Genomic DNA, 16,250 nt, shown 5'->3' on the forward strand with positions numbered 1-16,250 from the left:
TCCCCCCAATATCCCCATTGTCCCCAAATGTCCCCAACACCCCCATTGTCCCCGATGTCCCCAGTGTCCCCAATGTCCCCAGTGTCCCCCCAGTGTCACCCTGAGCAGGTAGTTGACCCACGCCAGCGCCTCCAGGAAGATGTCAGTGACAAATGTCCCCCCAATGTCCCCAATGTCCCCCGATCCCCCCAGTGTCCCCAATGTCCCCAATGTCCCCAATGTCCCCAACACCCCCATTGTCCCCAATGTCCCCAATGTCCCCAATCCCCCCAATGTCCCCAATGTCCCCCAGTGTCACCCTGAGCAGGTAGTTGAGCCGCGCCAGCGCCTCCAGGAAGATGTCAGCTCCTTTGTTGGAGAACTCGTAGCGCCCGGCGATGAAGAAGAAAAGCGTCTTGTCCAGGTCGAAATCCAGGTGCCTGCAGGGAGGGGAGATCACCTGGGGAACACCCCAAAAACACCCCAAAAACAACTCCAAAAACACCCCAAAAATACCCCAAAAACACCCCAAAAACCATTCCAAAAACACCCCAAAAAAACAACCAAAAAAACAACCAAAAAAACACTCCAAAAACAACCCCAAAACCACCCCCAAAACACCCTAAAAAACAACCCAAAAACCACTCCAAAAACACCCCAAAAAACAACCCCAAAAACACCCCAAAACCACCCTAAAAACACCCCAAAAACACCCTAAAAAACAACCCAAAACCACCCCAAAAACAACCCAAAACCACCCCAAAAACCACTCAAAAAACACCCCAAAAACAACCCAAAAACACCCCAAAAACCACTCCCAAAACACCCAAAGTACCCCAAAAACCACTCCAAAAACCACTCCGAAAACACCCCAAAACCACCCCAAAAAACAACCCAAAAACACCCCAAAAACACTCCAAAAAACAACCCAAAACCACCCCAAAAATACTCTAAAAAACAACCCAAAAACCACTCCAAAAAACAACCCAAAAACAGCCTAAAAACAACCCAAAAACACCCTAAAAACATCCCAAAACCACCCCAAAAACACCCTAAAAAACAATCCAAAACCACCCAAAAACACCCCAAAAACACCCCAAAACCACCAGGGGAACCCTAAACCACCTGGGGAACCCAAAACCACCCCAAAATACCCCAAAACCACATGGGGAACTCCAAAACCCACCTGGGGAACCCCAAAACACCCCAAAACACCCCAAAAAACATCTGGGGAGCCCCAAAACACCCCAAAAATACCCCAAAAACACCTGGGGAACCCCACAACAGCCCAAACCCACCCCAAAATACCCCCAAACCCACCCCAAAAATAAACCAAAAACACCTGGGGAACCCCAAAACATCCCAGAACACCCCAAAACCACCCCAAAAATGCCAGGGGAACCCCAAAACACCCCAAAACCACCCAAACCCCTCCATTTTGGGGACCCCCCCCCCCAAATTGCCTCAGGGATTTTGGGGTTCTGCTCAGGTTTCCCCCAGGATTTTGGGGTTCCCCCGGGATTTTGGGGTCCCCACAGAATCCTGGGGTCCCTTTTGGGATTTTGGGGTCCCCCTTTTGGGATTTTGGGGTCCCTTTAGGGGTGACTGACCCATAGAATTCACCCCAAACTCCTGGCTCGGGATCCCTCGGGGATTTTGGGTTTATCCTCCAGGATTTTGGGGTTCTGCCCAGGTTTCCCCCAGGATTTTGGGGTTCCCCCGGTAATTTCGGGGTCCCTTTTGGGATTTTGGGGTCCCCCCGTAATTTCGGGGTCCCTTTTGGGTTTTTGGGGTCCCTTTTGGGGTGACTGACCCATAGAATTCACCCCAAACTCCTGGCTCAGGATCCCTCGGGGATTTTGGGTTTATCCTCCAGGATTTTGGGGTTCTGCCCATGTTTCCCCCCGAGGATTTTGGGGTTCCCCCATAATTTTGGGGTCCCTTTCAGGGTTTTTGGGGTCCCATTTGGGATTTTGGGGTCCCTTTTGGGGTGCCTGACCCGTAGAAGTGGCCCCTGACGAACTCCTGGACGCGGGCCTTGCTCTGGGCGTGCAGGTTCTGGAACTCGTGCATGGCCGAGAACTTGCGCACGTTCAGCCCGTTGGGGGTCACCAGGTCTGCGGGGTTTGGGGGGTCAGGGGGACCCCAAAATGCCCCCAGAATCCCCCCAAAATCTCCCCCAAATTCCTCCCAAATTCCTGGACCCCCCAGGTTCCCGGTTCCCCCCCAAAATCCTGGGATTTCCCCTAAAATCCCACCCTGAAACCCCATAAGGACTTCTGGGGGTGAAGGAATTTTGGGGGGGTCTTTAGGGGTTGGGAAAGGTCAGGAGCACCCCAAAATCCCCCCAAATTCCTCCCAAATTCCTCCCAAATTCCTGGACCCCCCCAGATTCCCAGTTCCCCCCCAAATTCCTGAATTTCCCCCAAAATCCCACCCAGGAACCCCACGGAGACTTTTTGGGGTGAGGGGATTTTTGGGGGGATTTTTGGGGGTTCATCAGGATTTTGGTGGTCACCAGGTCTGCAGGCTTGGGGGGTCAGGTCACCCCAAAATCCCCCCCAAAATCCCCCAAATCTGGAGATTTGGGGTCACACCCAGCCCGTACCTGAGCAGGTGCTCGGGCATAGCAGCGCCAGGGCTGGGATTTGGGGGCAGTTTTGGGGATTTGGGGGCAGTTTTGGGGATTTGGGGGTTTTGAGGGATTTGGGGGCAGTTTTGGAGGTTTTGGGGGGCTTTGGGGGATTTTGGGGCATTTTGGGCAGTTTTGGGGTGCTCAGGTGAGTCTGGGGTCGCACCTGGCTTGCGCTTGAGCAGGCGCTCGGCCATGGCAGCACTGACAGAGCTGGGATTTGGGGATTTTGGGGATTTTGGGGATTTGGGGGATTTTGGGGTGGCCCAGGTGTATTTGGGGATTTTTGGGGGCGCACCTGAGCAGGTGCTTGGCCTCAGCAGCACTGACAGAGCTGGGATTTGGGGGCAGCTTTGGGGATTTTGGGGCAGTTTCGGGGATTTGGGGGATTTGGGGGATTTTGGGGATTTTGGGGATTTGGGGGATTATGGGGTGGCCCAGGTGCATTTGGGGATTTTTGGGGTCGCACCTGGCTTGCGCTTGAGCAGGTGCTCGGCCTCGGTGGATGGTGACAGAGCTGGGATTTGGGGGCAGTTTTGGGGATTTTGGGGCAGTTTTGGGGGCAGTTTTGGGGATTTGGGGGCAGTTTTGGGGTGGCCCAGGTGTATTTGGGGATTTTTGGGGTCGCACCTGGCTTGCGCTTGAGCAGGTGCTCGGCCATGGCAGCACTGACAGAGCTGGGATTTGGGGGATTTGGGGGCAGTTTCGGGGATTTGGGGGCAGTTTTGGGGATTTGGGGGCAGTTTTGGGGATTTTAGGGGATTTGGGGGATTTTGGGGTGGCCCAGGTGTATTTGAGGATTTTGGGGTCCCACCTGGCTTGCGCTTGAGCAGGTGCTCGGCCTCGGTGGATGGTGACAGAGCTGGGATTTGGGGGCAGTTTTGGGGATTTTGGGGCAGTTTTGGGGATTTTGGGGATTTTGAGGATTTTGGGGCTCCCCAGGTGAGTCTGGGGTCCCACCTGGCTTGCGCTTGAGCAGGTGCTCGGCCTCGGCGGCGGTGACAGAGCTGGGATTTGGGGGCAGTTTTGGGGATTTTGGAGCAGTTTTGGGGATTTTAGGGGATTTGGGGGATTTGGGGGATTTTGGGGTGGCCCAGGTGCATTTGGGGATGTTTGGGGGCGCACCTGGCTTGTGATTGAGCAGGTGCTCGGCCATGGCAGTGCCAGGGCTGGGATTTGGGGGCAGTTTTGGGGATTTTGGGGCAGTTTTGGGGATTTTGGGGATTTTGAGGATTTTGGGGCTCCCCAGGTGAGTCCGGGGTCCCACCTGGCTTGCGCTTGAGCAGGTGCTCGGCCTCGGCGGCGGTGACGTGGGACACCGTGGTCAGCACGTGGGCGCAGTGAGCGGCCGCGCGCTCCAGGCAGTACCGGTGGTAGATCTGGCGCTCCCCGGCCTCCTTGTCCACGTCAAACTGGGGACAGGGACACACCTGGGCACACCTGGGGGCACCTGGGCACCTCCCTGGCACACCTGGGGGCACCTGGGCACACCTGGGGGCACCTGGGCACCTCCCAGCCCCTCCCTGGTCTCCTCATCCACATCAAACTGGGGACAGGGACACACCTGGGCACACCTGGGGGCAGCTGGGGGCACCTGAGAACCTCCCTGGCACACCTGAGCCCTGATCTGCTGCTCTCCTGCCTCCTCATCCACGTCAAACTGGGGACAGGGACACACCTGGGGGGCACCTGGGCACACCTGGGCACATCCCTGGCACACCTGAGCTCTGATCTGTGACTCCCCGGCCTCCTTGTCCACATCAAACTGGGGACAGGGACACACCTGGGGGGCACCTGGTGTCACCTGAGCTCACCTGGAGGTCACCTGAGAACCCCCCAGCCCCGACCTGCCACTCCCCAGCCTCCTTGTCCACGTCAAACTGGGGACAGGGACACACCTGGGCACACCTGGGCTCACCTGGGCCCACCCAAACCCCAGAATGACCCCTGACCCCCAGGTGTCCCCAGGTGTCCCCCACGCTGTGGCTGCTGTAGAAATCCCGGCTCCCAGTGAGCAGGTACTGGCCCAGGTGTGTCCCCAGGTGTGTCCCCAGGTGTGTCCCCATGTCCCCAGGTGTGTCCCCACATCCCCAGGAATGTCCCCAGGTGTGTCCTTGATGTCGCCACGCACGCCCCCACGTCCCCAGGTGTGTCCTTGTGCTGCCAGGTGTGGCCCCGGTGTCCCCAGGTGTGTCCCTGATGTCACCATGAATGTCCAGGTGTCCCCAGGTGTGTCCTCATGTCCCCAGGTGTGTCCTTGATGTCACCACAAATGTCCCCAGGTGAGTTCAGGTGTGTTCAGGTGGATCCCAGGTGTGTCCTATCCCATTCCCAGGTGTCCCCAGCTGTGTCCCCATGTCCCCAGGTGTGTCCTGTCCCATTCCCACCTGTCCCCAGGTGTGCCCAGGTGTGTCCTCATGTCCTCAGGTGTCTCCCCAGGTGCGTCCCCATGTCCTCAGGTGAGTTCAGGTGTGCTCAGGTGTATCCCAGGTGTGTCCCACCCCATTCCCAGGTGTCCCCAGGTGTCCCCAGGTGTTTCCAGGTGTGCCCCCAACTTTCCTGTGTCCCCATGTCCCCAGGTGTGTCCCACCCCATTCCCAGGTGTGCCCAGGTGTGTCCCCATGTCCCCAGGTGAGTTCAGGTGTATCCCCAGGTGTGTCCTACCCCATTCCCAGGTGTCCCCAGGTGTGTCCCACCCCTCAGGTGTGTCCCAACCCATTCCCAGGTGTATCCCCATGTCCCCAGGTGTGTCCCCAGGTGTGTCCCACCCCATCCCCAGGTGTGTCCCCACATCCCCAGGTGTGTCCTCCCGCAGTCCCCAGGTGTGTCCCACCCCATTCCCAGGTGTGTCCCCAGGTGTATCCCACCCCTCAGGTGTGTCCCCAGGTGTGTCCCACCCTATCCCCAGGTGTGTCCCCAGGTGTATCCCACCCCTCAGGTGCGTCCCCAGGTGCATCCCACCCCATTCCCAGGTGTGTCCCCAGGTGTATCCCACCCCTCAGGTGTGTCCCCAGGTGTGTCCCACCCTATCCCCAGGTGTGTCCCCAGGTGTGTCCTCCACCCCTCAGGTGTGTCCCCAGGTGCATCCCACCCCATTCCCAGGTGTCCCCAGGTGTGTCCCCATGTCCCCAGGTTTATCCCAGGTGTATCCCACCCCATCCCCAGGTGCATCCCCAGGTGTGTCCCACCCCATCCCCAGGTGTGTCCCCAGGTGTGTCCCACCCCATCCCCAGGTGCATCCCCAGGTGTGTCCCATCCCCAGGTGTGTCCCACCCCATCCCCAGGTGTGTCCCCCGCGGTCCCCAGGTGTGTCCCACCCCATCCCCAGGTGTGTCCTACCCCTCAGGTGTGTCCCCAGGTGTGTCCCCACATCCCCCAGGTGTATCGCACCCCATTCCCAGGTGTGTCCCACCCCATTCCCAGGTGTCCCCAGGTGTGTCCCCATGTCCCCAGGTGCATCCCCAGGTGTATCCCACCCCACCCCTCAGGTGTGTGCCCACGTCCCTCAGGTGTGTCCCACCCCACCCCTCAGGTGCGCCCCCAGGTGCATCCCCAGGTGTGTCCTACCCCATGTCCCCAGGTGTGTCCCCAGGTGTGCCCCACCCCATCCCCAGGTGTGTCCCCAGGTGTATCCCACCCCTCAGGTGCATCCCCAGGTGTGTCCCACCCCATGTCCCCAGGTGTGTCCCACCCCGTGTCCCCAGGTGCATCCCCAGGTGTGTCCCCCCCGTCCTCAGGTGCATCCCCATGTGTATCCCACCCCATCCCCAGGTGTCCCCAGGTGTATCCCATCCCCAGGTGCGTCCCCGCGGTGTCCCCGTCACTCACGCTGTGCAGGTTGTTGTAGAAGTCGACGCTGCCGGCGCACAGGTAGCGGCCCAGCAGCGTGGCGTGCGTGGTGAAGATGGTGGCCACGGGCAGGCGCCGGGCGCGGCTCAGCACCAGCCCCAGCCCCGCCAGCCACTCGTGGAAGTGGCCCACGATGAACGGGCGCTCCTCGCTCTGCGCCGCAAACTGCGCACGGGGGGACGCGCCGGGGTCACCAAACGGCACCAGGTGGCACCGGGGGGCACCAAATGGCACCAAATGGCACCAGGGGTCACCAAACGGCACCAAATGGCACCGGGGGGCACCAAATGGCACCAGGTGGCACCGGGTGGCAGCAGGTGGCACCAAATGGCACCAAATGGCACCAAACATCACCGGGTGGCAGCAGGTGTCACCAAATGTCAACAGGTGTCAGCAAATGTCACTAAACGTCACCAGGTGTCACCAAATGTCAGCAAGTGGCAGCAGGTGTCACCAAACATCACCAGGTGTCACCAAATGTCAACAAATGTCACCAGGTGTCAGCAGGTGTCACCAAATGTCAGCAAGTGGCAGCAGGTGGCACCAAATGTCACCAAATGTCACCAGGTGGCACCAGGTGTCACCAAATGTCATCAGGTGGCAGCAAATGTCACTAAACGTCACCAGGTGTCACCAAACGTCACCAGGTGTCAGCAGGTGTCACCAAACATCACCAGGTGTCACCAAATGTCAACAAATGTCACCAGGTGTCAGCAGGTGTCACCAAATGTCAGCAAGTGGCAGCAGGTGGCACCAAATGTCACCAAATGTCACCAGGTGGCACCAGGTGTCACCAAATGTCATCAGGTGGCAGCAAATGTCACTAAACGTCACCGGGTGTCACCAAACGTCACCAAGTGTCAGCAGGTGTCACCAGGTGGCAGCAGGTGGCACCAAATGGCACCAGGTGGCACTAGGTGTCACCAAACGTCACCAGGTGGCAGCAGGTGTCACCAAACATCACCAGGTGTCACCAAATGTCAACAGGTGTCACCAGGTGTCAGCAGGTGTCACCAAATGTCACCAGGTGGCACCAGGTGTCACCAAACGTCATCAGGTGTCAGCAGGTGTCACCAAACCTCACCAGGTGTCACCAAATGCCACCAAACGCCACCAGGTGTCACCAGGTGTCACCAAATGTCAGCAGGTGTCACCAAATGTCAACAAATGTCAACAGGTGGCAGCAGGTGTCACCAAACGTCATCAGGTGGCAGCAGGTGTCACCAAATGTCAACAGGTGTCAGCAAATGTCACTAAACGTCACCAAACGCCACCAGGTGTCACCAGGTGTCACCAAATGTCAGCAGGTGTCACCAAATGTCAACAAATGTCAACAGGTGGCAGCAGGTGTCACCAAACGTCATCAGGTGGCAGCAGGTGTCACCAAATGTCAACAGGTGTCAGCAAATGTCACTAAATGTGACCAGGTGTCACCAAACGTCACCAGGTGGCAGCAGGTGTCACCAAATGTCAACAAATATCAACAGGTGTCACCAAATGTCAGCAGGTGTCAGCAAATGTCACAAAACGTCACCAAATGTCACCAGGTATCACCAGGAGTCACCAAATGTCACCAAATGTCAGCAGGTGGCAGCAAACGTCATCAGGTGTCACCAAATGTCACCAAACATCACCAGGTGGCACCAGGTGTCACCAAACGTCATCAGGTGTCAGCAGGTGTCACCAAATGTCACAAAACGTCACCAGGTGGCAGCAAACGTCACCAAACATCACCAGGTGTCACCAGGTGATGCTGCAGTGGCACCTGAGCCCAGCAGGGGGCGCTCAAGGTGTCACCACCTCAAACCACCCCAAAACCACCTCAAACCCCCTCAGGGACACCCCAAATCCCCTGAAGAACCTCAAAACAGCCTGAAGAACCCCAAAATCCCCTGAGGAACCCCAAAACCCCCTGAGGAACCCCAAAACCACCTGAGGAAGTCGAAGAGAACGGAGTCTTTGCGTCTCGGTCATCGGGGCACCCCAAACCTCTCCCAAACCACCTCAAGCCCCCTGAGGAACCCCAAAACCTCCTGAGGAACCCCAAAACCTCCTGAGGAACTGCAAAAACCCCCTGAGGAACCTCAGAATCTCCTGAGGAACCCCAAAAGCACCTGAGGAACCTCAAAACCAACCTCTCCTGAAGCCCAAAAGAGCGGAGCCTTTGCGTCGCGGTCATCGGGGCACCCCTCAAAACCACCTCAAACCTTCCCAGAACCACCTCAAACCTCCCCAGAACCACCTCAAACCTCCCCAAAACCACCTCAAACCTCCCCAAAACCTCTCAGGAACCCCAAAAGGCCCTGGTGGAGGCCCAGACCCACCTCTCCGAGGAACCATGCGACGAGGAAGCCGAAGAGGACGGCGTCGTTGGCCTCGCGGTCGTACCAGGGCACGCCGATGGCGCAGCTCTCCCAGAGCTCGCCCTTCCAGCGCTCCAGGCTCCAGGCCGTGGCCCCCACGTCCAGCAGCACCACGGCCGGGCTGCCCTCGATCAGCCAGCGCCCAAAATGCACCTGGAACCCAAAATTTTGGGGGGTTCCCAAATTGTCAGAAGCTCAAAATGTTCGTTTGGGGTCACCTTTGTTGGGTTTTGGCTCAAAATAGAAAAATCCTAAATCAGATTTCACCCTAAATCCCATCTTTGGGGTGCTCTCAATCAGTCAGTGCCCAAAATGCACCTGGACCCCAAAATTTTGGGGGTCCCCAAATTGTCAGAATCCCAAAATGCTCGTTTGGGGTCACCTTTGTTGGGTTTTGGCACAAAATGGGGAAAAATCCCAAATCCCAGGGGCACCCAAAGCTCGTCTCAGGGCTATGCCCGATCAGGCAGTGACCAAAATGCACCTGGACCCCAAAATTTTGGGGGTTCCGAAATTGTCAGAACCCCAAAATGTCCGTTTGGGGTCACATTTGTTGGGTTTTGGCTCAAAATGGGGAAAAATCCCAAATCCCAGGGGCACCCAAAGCTTGTCTCAGGGCAATGTCCAATCAGTCAATGCCCAAAATGCACCTGGAACCCAAAATTTTGGGGGGTCCCAAAATTGTCAAAACCTCAAAATGTTCGTTTGGGGTCATCTTTGTTGGGTTTGGGCTCAAAATGGGGAAAATCCCAAAACAAAGTTTACCCTAAATCCTTTCCTGGGGCTGTCCCTGATCAGTCAGTGCCGAAAATGCACCTGGAACCCAAAATTTTGGGGGGTCCCCAAATTGTCAGAACCCCAAAATGTCCATTTGGGGTCACCTTTGTTGGGTTTTGGCCCAAAATGGGGAAAATCCCAAATCCCAGGGGCACCCAAAGCTCATCTCAGGGCACTCCTCAATCAATCATTGCCTGAAATGCACCTGGACCCCAAAATTTTGGGGGTCCCCAAATTGTCAGAACCTCAAAATGTTCGTTTGGGGTCACCTTTGTTGGGTTTTGGCTCAAAATGGGGAAAATCCCAAATCAAAGTTTACCCTAAATTCTTTCCTGGGGCTGTCCCTGATCGGGCAGCGCCCAAAATGCACCTGGACCCCAAAAATGGAATAAATGACCCCAAAAATAGAATAAATTACCCTAAATATTGAATAAATTACCCTAAAAATGAAATAAATGACCTCAAAAATGAAATAAATGGCCAAAAAAAAATGAAATAAATTATGCCAAAAATGGAATGATTTACCCCAAAAATTGAATAATTGACCCTAAAAATTGAATAAATGACCCTAAAATGGGATTATTGACCCCAAAAATGGGATTTTGGACCCCAAAATGAAGTTAGTGACCCCAAAAATGGGATTTTGGACCCCAAAATGGGATTTTGGACCCCAAAAACGCCCAAATGGGTCCGGAGCCCCCCTGGCGGGGCCCCTCCCCCATCTCGGGCCCCTCCCCCCCATCCTGACCTTTGCCGAGGGGGGGGAGGGGAGGGGGGGGGGCTAAAAATAAACCCCACGTGACCCGGGGGGGGGGGGGGGAGGGGCAGACCTGGGTGTCCCCAACCCCCCCCAGGGACACCAGAATGTCCCCAAATGCCCCCAGGAGCACAAAATGCCCCCCCCCCCCAAATTCCCTAAAATTCCCCTCAAAATCCCCCAAAATTCCCCTCAAAATCCCCTAAAATTCCCCCCAAAATCCTCCCAAAATTCCCCAAAAATCCCCTCAAAATTCCCCCCAAATCCCCCCCAAAATTCCCTAAGATTCCCCCCAAAATTCCCCTCAAAATCCCCCAGAATTCCCTAAAATTCCCCCCAAAATCACCCCAAATCCCCCCCAAAATTCCCTAAAATTCTCCCCAAAATTCTCCCCAAATCCCCCAAATCTGTGGGATCTCCCCACCCCCATTCCCCCCTCCAGGACCCCAAAATTCTCCAAAATTCCCCCAAAATTTGGGGGCTCCATTGGGGGATCCCTGGGTGTCCCCAGCCCCCAAATCTGGGGGTATCCCCCAAAGCCTTGGGACCCCTGACCCCATAAATTCATCCCTGACCCCATAACTCCATTCCCTGACCCCATAACCCATTCCCTGACCCCATAAATTCATCCCCGACCCCATAACCCATTCCCTGACCCCATAACCCATTCCCTGACCCCATAACCCATTCCCCGACCCCATAAACTCCCTCTGTGACCCCATAACCCCCTCTCTGATCCCCCCAGGTGCCCCCAGGTGTGCCCACCTTGCATCTCTGGCCATTCATGGCTTTGTGGGCACCCCCCAACCCTTGAGACCCCTGACCCCATAACTCATTCCCTGACCCCGTAACTCCCTCCTTGACCCCATAACCTGGGTGTCCCCAACCCCCAAATCTGGGGGTATCCCCCAAAGCCTTAGGATCCCTGACCCCATAACTCCCTCCCTGACCCCATAACTCCTTCCCTGACCCCATAACTCCCTCCCTGACCCCATAACTCCATTCCCTGACCCCATAACTCCCTCCCTGACCCCATAAATCCATCCCTGACCCCATAAATCCATTCCCTGACCCCATAACCCATTCCCTGACCCCATAACTCGCCCCCAGGTGCCCCCAGGTGTGCCCACCTTGCAGCCCTGGGCGTTCATGGCTGCCAGGGTGCGGCGCAGGGCGGGCTGGGGCGGCTCCAGGCCCCAACCCCATAACTCCCTCCCCGACCCCATAACCCATTCCCTGACCCCATAACTCCCTCCCTGACCCCATAACTCATTCCCTAACCCCATAACTCGCCCCCAGGTGCCCCCAGGTGCCCCCAGGTGTGCCCACCTTGCAGCCCTGGGCGTTCATGGCCGCCAGGGTGTGGCGCAGGGCGGGCTGGGGCAGCTCCAGGCCCCGACCCCATAACCCATTCCCTGACCCCATAACTCATTCCCTGACCCCATAACCCATTTTCTAACCCCATAACTCCCCCCCAGGTGTGCCCACCTTGCAGCCCTGGGCGTTCATGGCCGCCAGGGTGCGGCGCAGGGCGGGCTGGGGCGGCTCCAGCAGCTCCACCTGGGTGCGCACCGAGCTCTCCACATAGGGCCCCACCAGGACGTAGCTCTCGCCCCACTCGTCGGCCGTCACCCGAGCCTTGGTCTGCAGCACCGTGTAGATCCCACCCACTTTTGGGGGGGGATAATGGGGTCAGGGGGACCCCAAATTTACCCTAAACAGCCCCAAAATCCACCCCAAATACTTGAGACCAACCTCGGTACCTGGGACACCCCAAATCCCAAATCCCAATGCTGACCCCATGGGTCACTCACAGGGCAGCACCGTGTAGATCCCCCCCACTTTTGGGGGGATAATGGGGTCAGGGGGACCCAAAATTCACCCTAAATATCCCCAAAATCCACCCCAAATACTTGAGACCAACCTCAGTACCTGGGACACTCCAAATCCAAATCCCAAATCCCAAATCCCAAATCCCAATGCTGACCCCATGGGTCACTCACAGGCCAGCACCATGTAGATCGCCCCCACTTTTGGGGGGGGGATAATGGGGTCAGGGGGACCCCAAATTTACCCTAAATAGCCCCAAAATCCACCCCAAATCCACCCCAAATTCCTGGGAACCACCTGAGCCTGCCCTGCTCAGGTGGGACACCCCAAATCCCCCAAACCCCAAATCCAAACGCCAAATCCCAATGCTGACCCCATGGGTCACTCACAGGGCAGCACCGTGTAGATCCCACCCACTTTTGGGGGGGGATAATGGGGTCAGGGGGACCCCAAATTCACGCTAAATGTCCCCAAAATCCACCCCAAATAGCTGGGAAACACCTGAGCAATCCTGCTAATGTGGACACCCCAAATCCCAAACCCCAAATCCCAAATCCCAAATCCCAATGCTGACCCCATGGGTCACTCACAGGGCAGCACCGTGTAGATCCCCCCCACTTTTGGGGGGATAATGGGGTCAGGGAGACCCAAAATTCACCCTAAATATCCCCAAAATCCACCCCAAATACTTGAGACCAACCTCAGTACCTGGGACACCCCAAATCCCAAATCCCAAATCCCAAATCCCAATGCTGACCCCATGGGTCACTCACAGGGCAGCACCGTGTAGATCCCCCCCACTTTTGGGGGGATAATGGGGTCAGGGGGACCCAAAATTCACCCTAAATATCCCCAAAATCCACCCCAAATACTTGAGACCAACCTCAGTACCTGGGACACCCCAAATCCCAAATCCCAAATCCCAAATCCCAATGCTGACCCCATGGGTCACTCACAGGGCAGCACCGTGTAGATCCCCCCCACTTTTGGGGGGATAATGGGGTCAGGGGGACCCAAAATTCACCCTAAATATCCCCAAAATCCACCCCAAATACTTGAGACCAACCTCAGTACCTGGGACACCCCAAATCCCAAATCCCAAATCCCAAATCCCAATGCTGACCCCATGGGTCACTCACAGGGCAGCACCGTGTAGATCCCCCCCACTTTTGGGGGGGGATAATGGGGTCAGGGGGAACCCAAATTTACCCTAAATTTACCCCAAAATCCACCCCAAATCCACCCCTAATTCCTGGGTACCTGGGACACCCCAAATCCCAATCCTAACACACCTGGGACCCCCCCAAAAATCCTCCCAAAATCCCTCCTGACACCTGGGACCCCCCCAAATTCCCCCATGGATCAACCCCAAATCCCCTCAGAGACACCTGGGACCCCCAAAAATCCCCCCTGAGACCCCCGAAATCCCCTCCAGGATCCCCCAAATCCTCCTTGGGATGCCCCGAATTCCCACCTGGGATCCCCAAAACCCATCCAGGACCCCCCTAATCCCTCCTGGGACCCCCAAAATCCCATCAGAGACACAACTGGGACCCCCCAAATCCCTCTCAGGACCCCCCAAATCTCCTCCAGGACCCCCCCAAACGTCCCTGAGGACCCCCAAAATCCTTCCTGGGACCCCCCAGACCGCCCTGGGACCCCCCAAATCCCCTCCAGGATCCCCCAAATCCTCCTTGGGATGCCCTGAATTCCCACCTGGGACCCCCAAAACCCCTCCAGGACCCCCCTAATCTCTCCTGGGACCCCCCCAAAATCCCATCAGAGACACAACTGGACCCCCCAAATCCCCTCCAGGACCCCCCAAAACCCCTTAGTGATACCTGGGACCTCGCAAAACCCCCCTGGGACCCCCCAAATCCCCCCTGGGACGCCCCAAAACCTCTCCAGGACCCCCCAAAACCCCCCTGGGACCCCCCAAAACCTCTCCAGGACCCCCAAAACCACTTAGAGACACCTGGGACCTCACAAAATCCCCCTGGGACCCCCCAAATCCCCTCTAGATCCCCCCAAATCCCCCTCGGGACCCCTCAAATCCCCTCCAGGACCCCCCAGAACCTCTCCAGGACCCCCAAAATCCTTCCTGGGACCCCCCAGACCCCCCTGGGACTCCCTAAATCCCCTCTTGGAGCCCCCAAATCCCATCTGAGACCCCCCAAAATCCCCCCTGGGACCCCCCAAATCCCCGTCCCGGGGCTGCCGCGGTGCATTGTGGGACGCGGGGATGCCCTGACCCCTCCCATGATGCCCCGCGGCCCCGGGAGTTTCCCACAATGCCCCGCGGCTCCCGTTAACCCTTGACGCGCCGGGAGCCTCCCAAAATTCTCCAAATTTCTCGATTCGGGGAAGGGTTTGGGGGTCCTGGGGGTATTTTGGGGATCGTGGGGGGGTCAAAAGGGAATTTGGGGGTTCTGGGCGGGGTTCAGGAGAGATTTTGGGGGGTCCTGGGGAGTCCCAGGGGGGCTCATGAGGGATTTTGGGGGTCCCAGGGGGGATTTGGGGGGTCCTGGGGGGTCCAGGAGGGATTTTGGGGGGAGGTTCTGGGGGTTTTTAGGGCATTTTTTGGGGTTTTTAGGGATTTTTTTGGGGTGTTTTTATTTTGAGGAGATTCCCAGGGGGTTTTTAGGGCTTTTTTTGGGGGGGGGTTTAGGGTATTTCTTGGGGTTTTAGGGTATATTTTGGGTTTTTCTGGTATTTTTGGGGGTGTTTCATTTTGAGGAGGTTCCCAGGGGGTTTTTAGGAGATTTTTTGGGGGTTTTAGGGTATTTTTAAAGGGTTTTTGGGGTATTTTTTTTGGGTGTTTTATGATATTTTGGGGTTTTTTTAAGGCATTTTTTGGGGTATTTTGGGGGTAATTTCATTTCAGGAGAATTTTTTGGGGGTGTTTTACTTCGGGGAGGTCTCAGAAGGGTTTCAGGGTATTTTTTAGGTTTCATGGTATTTTCTAGGGGTCTTAGGATATTTTTTGGGGTTTCAGGCCATTTTTGGGGGGGTTTAAGAGCATTTTGGGGATTTCAGGGGATTTTAATGGATGTTTCATTTTGAGGCAATTCCCAGGGGGCTTTTAAGGTAATTTTGGGGGAGGGGATTAGGGTGGTTTTAGGGTATTTTTGGGATTTTTAGGGTATTTTTGGGGGTTTTCAAAGCATTTTCTGGGGGTGCTTTAGGGTGTTTTTTAGGGTATTTTGGGGTTTTTTTGGGTATTTTTTGGGGGTGTTTTAGGGTGTTTTTTAGGGTATTTTTTGGGGGTGTTTTAGGGTGTTTTTTAGGGTATTTTTGGCTTTTTTAGGGTATTTTTGGGGGTGTTTTTTAGGGTATTTTTGGGGTTTTTTTAGGGATTTTTCAAGTATCTTTTAAGGTGTTTTATTTTGGGGGGGTCTCAGCGGGTTTTCAGGGTATTTTTGGGTTTTTTAGGGTATTTTTTGGGTTTTTTTGGGGTATTTTGGGGGTGTTTTAACGTGTTTTTTAGGGTAATTTTGGGGTTTTTTTTAGAGTATTTTTTTGGGACTTTTCAGGTATCTTTTAAGGTGTTTTTATTGGGGGGGGGTTCAGGGTATTTTTGGTTTTTTTAGCGTATTTTTGGGGTTTTTTTAGGGTACTTTTTGGGGGTGTTTCAGGGTGTTTTTTAGGGCATTTTGGGGGTTTTTTAGGGTATTTTTGGGGGATTTTTCAGGTATCTTTTAAGGTGTTTTATTTTGGGGGGGTCTCAGCGGGTTTTCAGGGTATTTTTGGGTTTTTTAGCGTATTTTTTAATTTTTTTTAGGGTACTTTTTGGGGGTGTTTCAGGGTGTTTTTTAGGGTATTTTTGAGGTTTTTTTAGGGTATATTTGGGGATTTTTCAGGTATCTTTTAAGGTGTTTTATTTGGGGGGGGGTTTCAGGGTATTTTTTGTTTTTTTAGGGTATTTTTTGGGGGTGTTTTAGGGTGGTTTTAGGGTATTTTTGGGGATTTTTCAGGTATCTTTTAAGGTGTTTTATTTTTTTTTGGGGGGGGGGGTTTCAGGGTATTTTTGGGGTTGTTTTCCAATTTGGGTCGGGGGTCTCAC

The 16,250-nt window shown here is 55.5% G+C and overlaps 1 protein-coding gene across 13 annotated transcripts in view; it reads right to left on the reverse strand.

Moving 5' to 3' along the window:
- GYS1 (glycogen synthase 1) overlaps positions 1-16,250 on the reverse strand; it is a 29,118-nt gene that overhangs the window by 10,326 nt on the left and 2,542 nt on the right. For 2 of the 13 annotated variants that reach the window (XM_071420198.1, XM_071420199.1), the window contains exons 3-9: positions 12,577-12,603; positions 11,846-12,027; positions 8,785-8,976; positions 6,440-6,625; positions 3,879-4,023; positions 1,979-2,096; positions 299-419 (exon numbers count right to left, since the gene is read on the reverse strand). In XM_071420198.1, coding sequence (XP_071276299.1) covers positions 299-419; positions 1,979-2,096; positions 3,879-4,023; positions 6,440-6,625; positions 8,785-8,976; positions 11,846-12,027; positions 12,577-12,603 — 971 coding nt within the window. Of the gene's footprint in view, positions 1-298; positions 420-1,978; positions 2,097-3,878; positions 4,024-6,439; positions 6,626-8,784; positions 8,977-11,487; positions 11,563-11,686; positions 11,734-11,845; positions 12,028-12,120; positions 12,433-12,576; positions 12,648-12,845; positions 13,525-16,250 lie in introns of those variants that run through there. The other 11 variants (XM_071420200.1, XM_071420201.1, XM_071420207.1 and 8 more) reach the window with 10 other exon arrangements.

This window comes from Agelaius tricolor, unplaced genomic scaffold (genome assembly GCF_023055355.1).
Source record: "Agelaius tricolor isolate 1412-34295 unplaced genomic scaffold, bAgeTri1.0.p SCAF_128, whole genome shotgun sequence".
Classification (NCBI taxonomy): Eukaryota; Metazoa; Chordata; class Aves; order Passeriformes; family Icteridae; genus Agelaius; species Agelaius tricolor.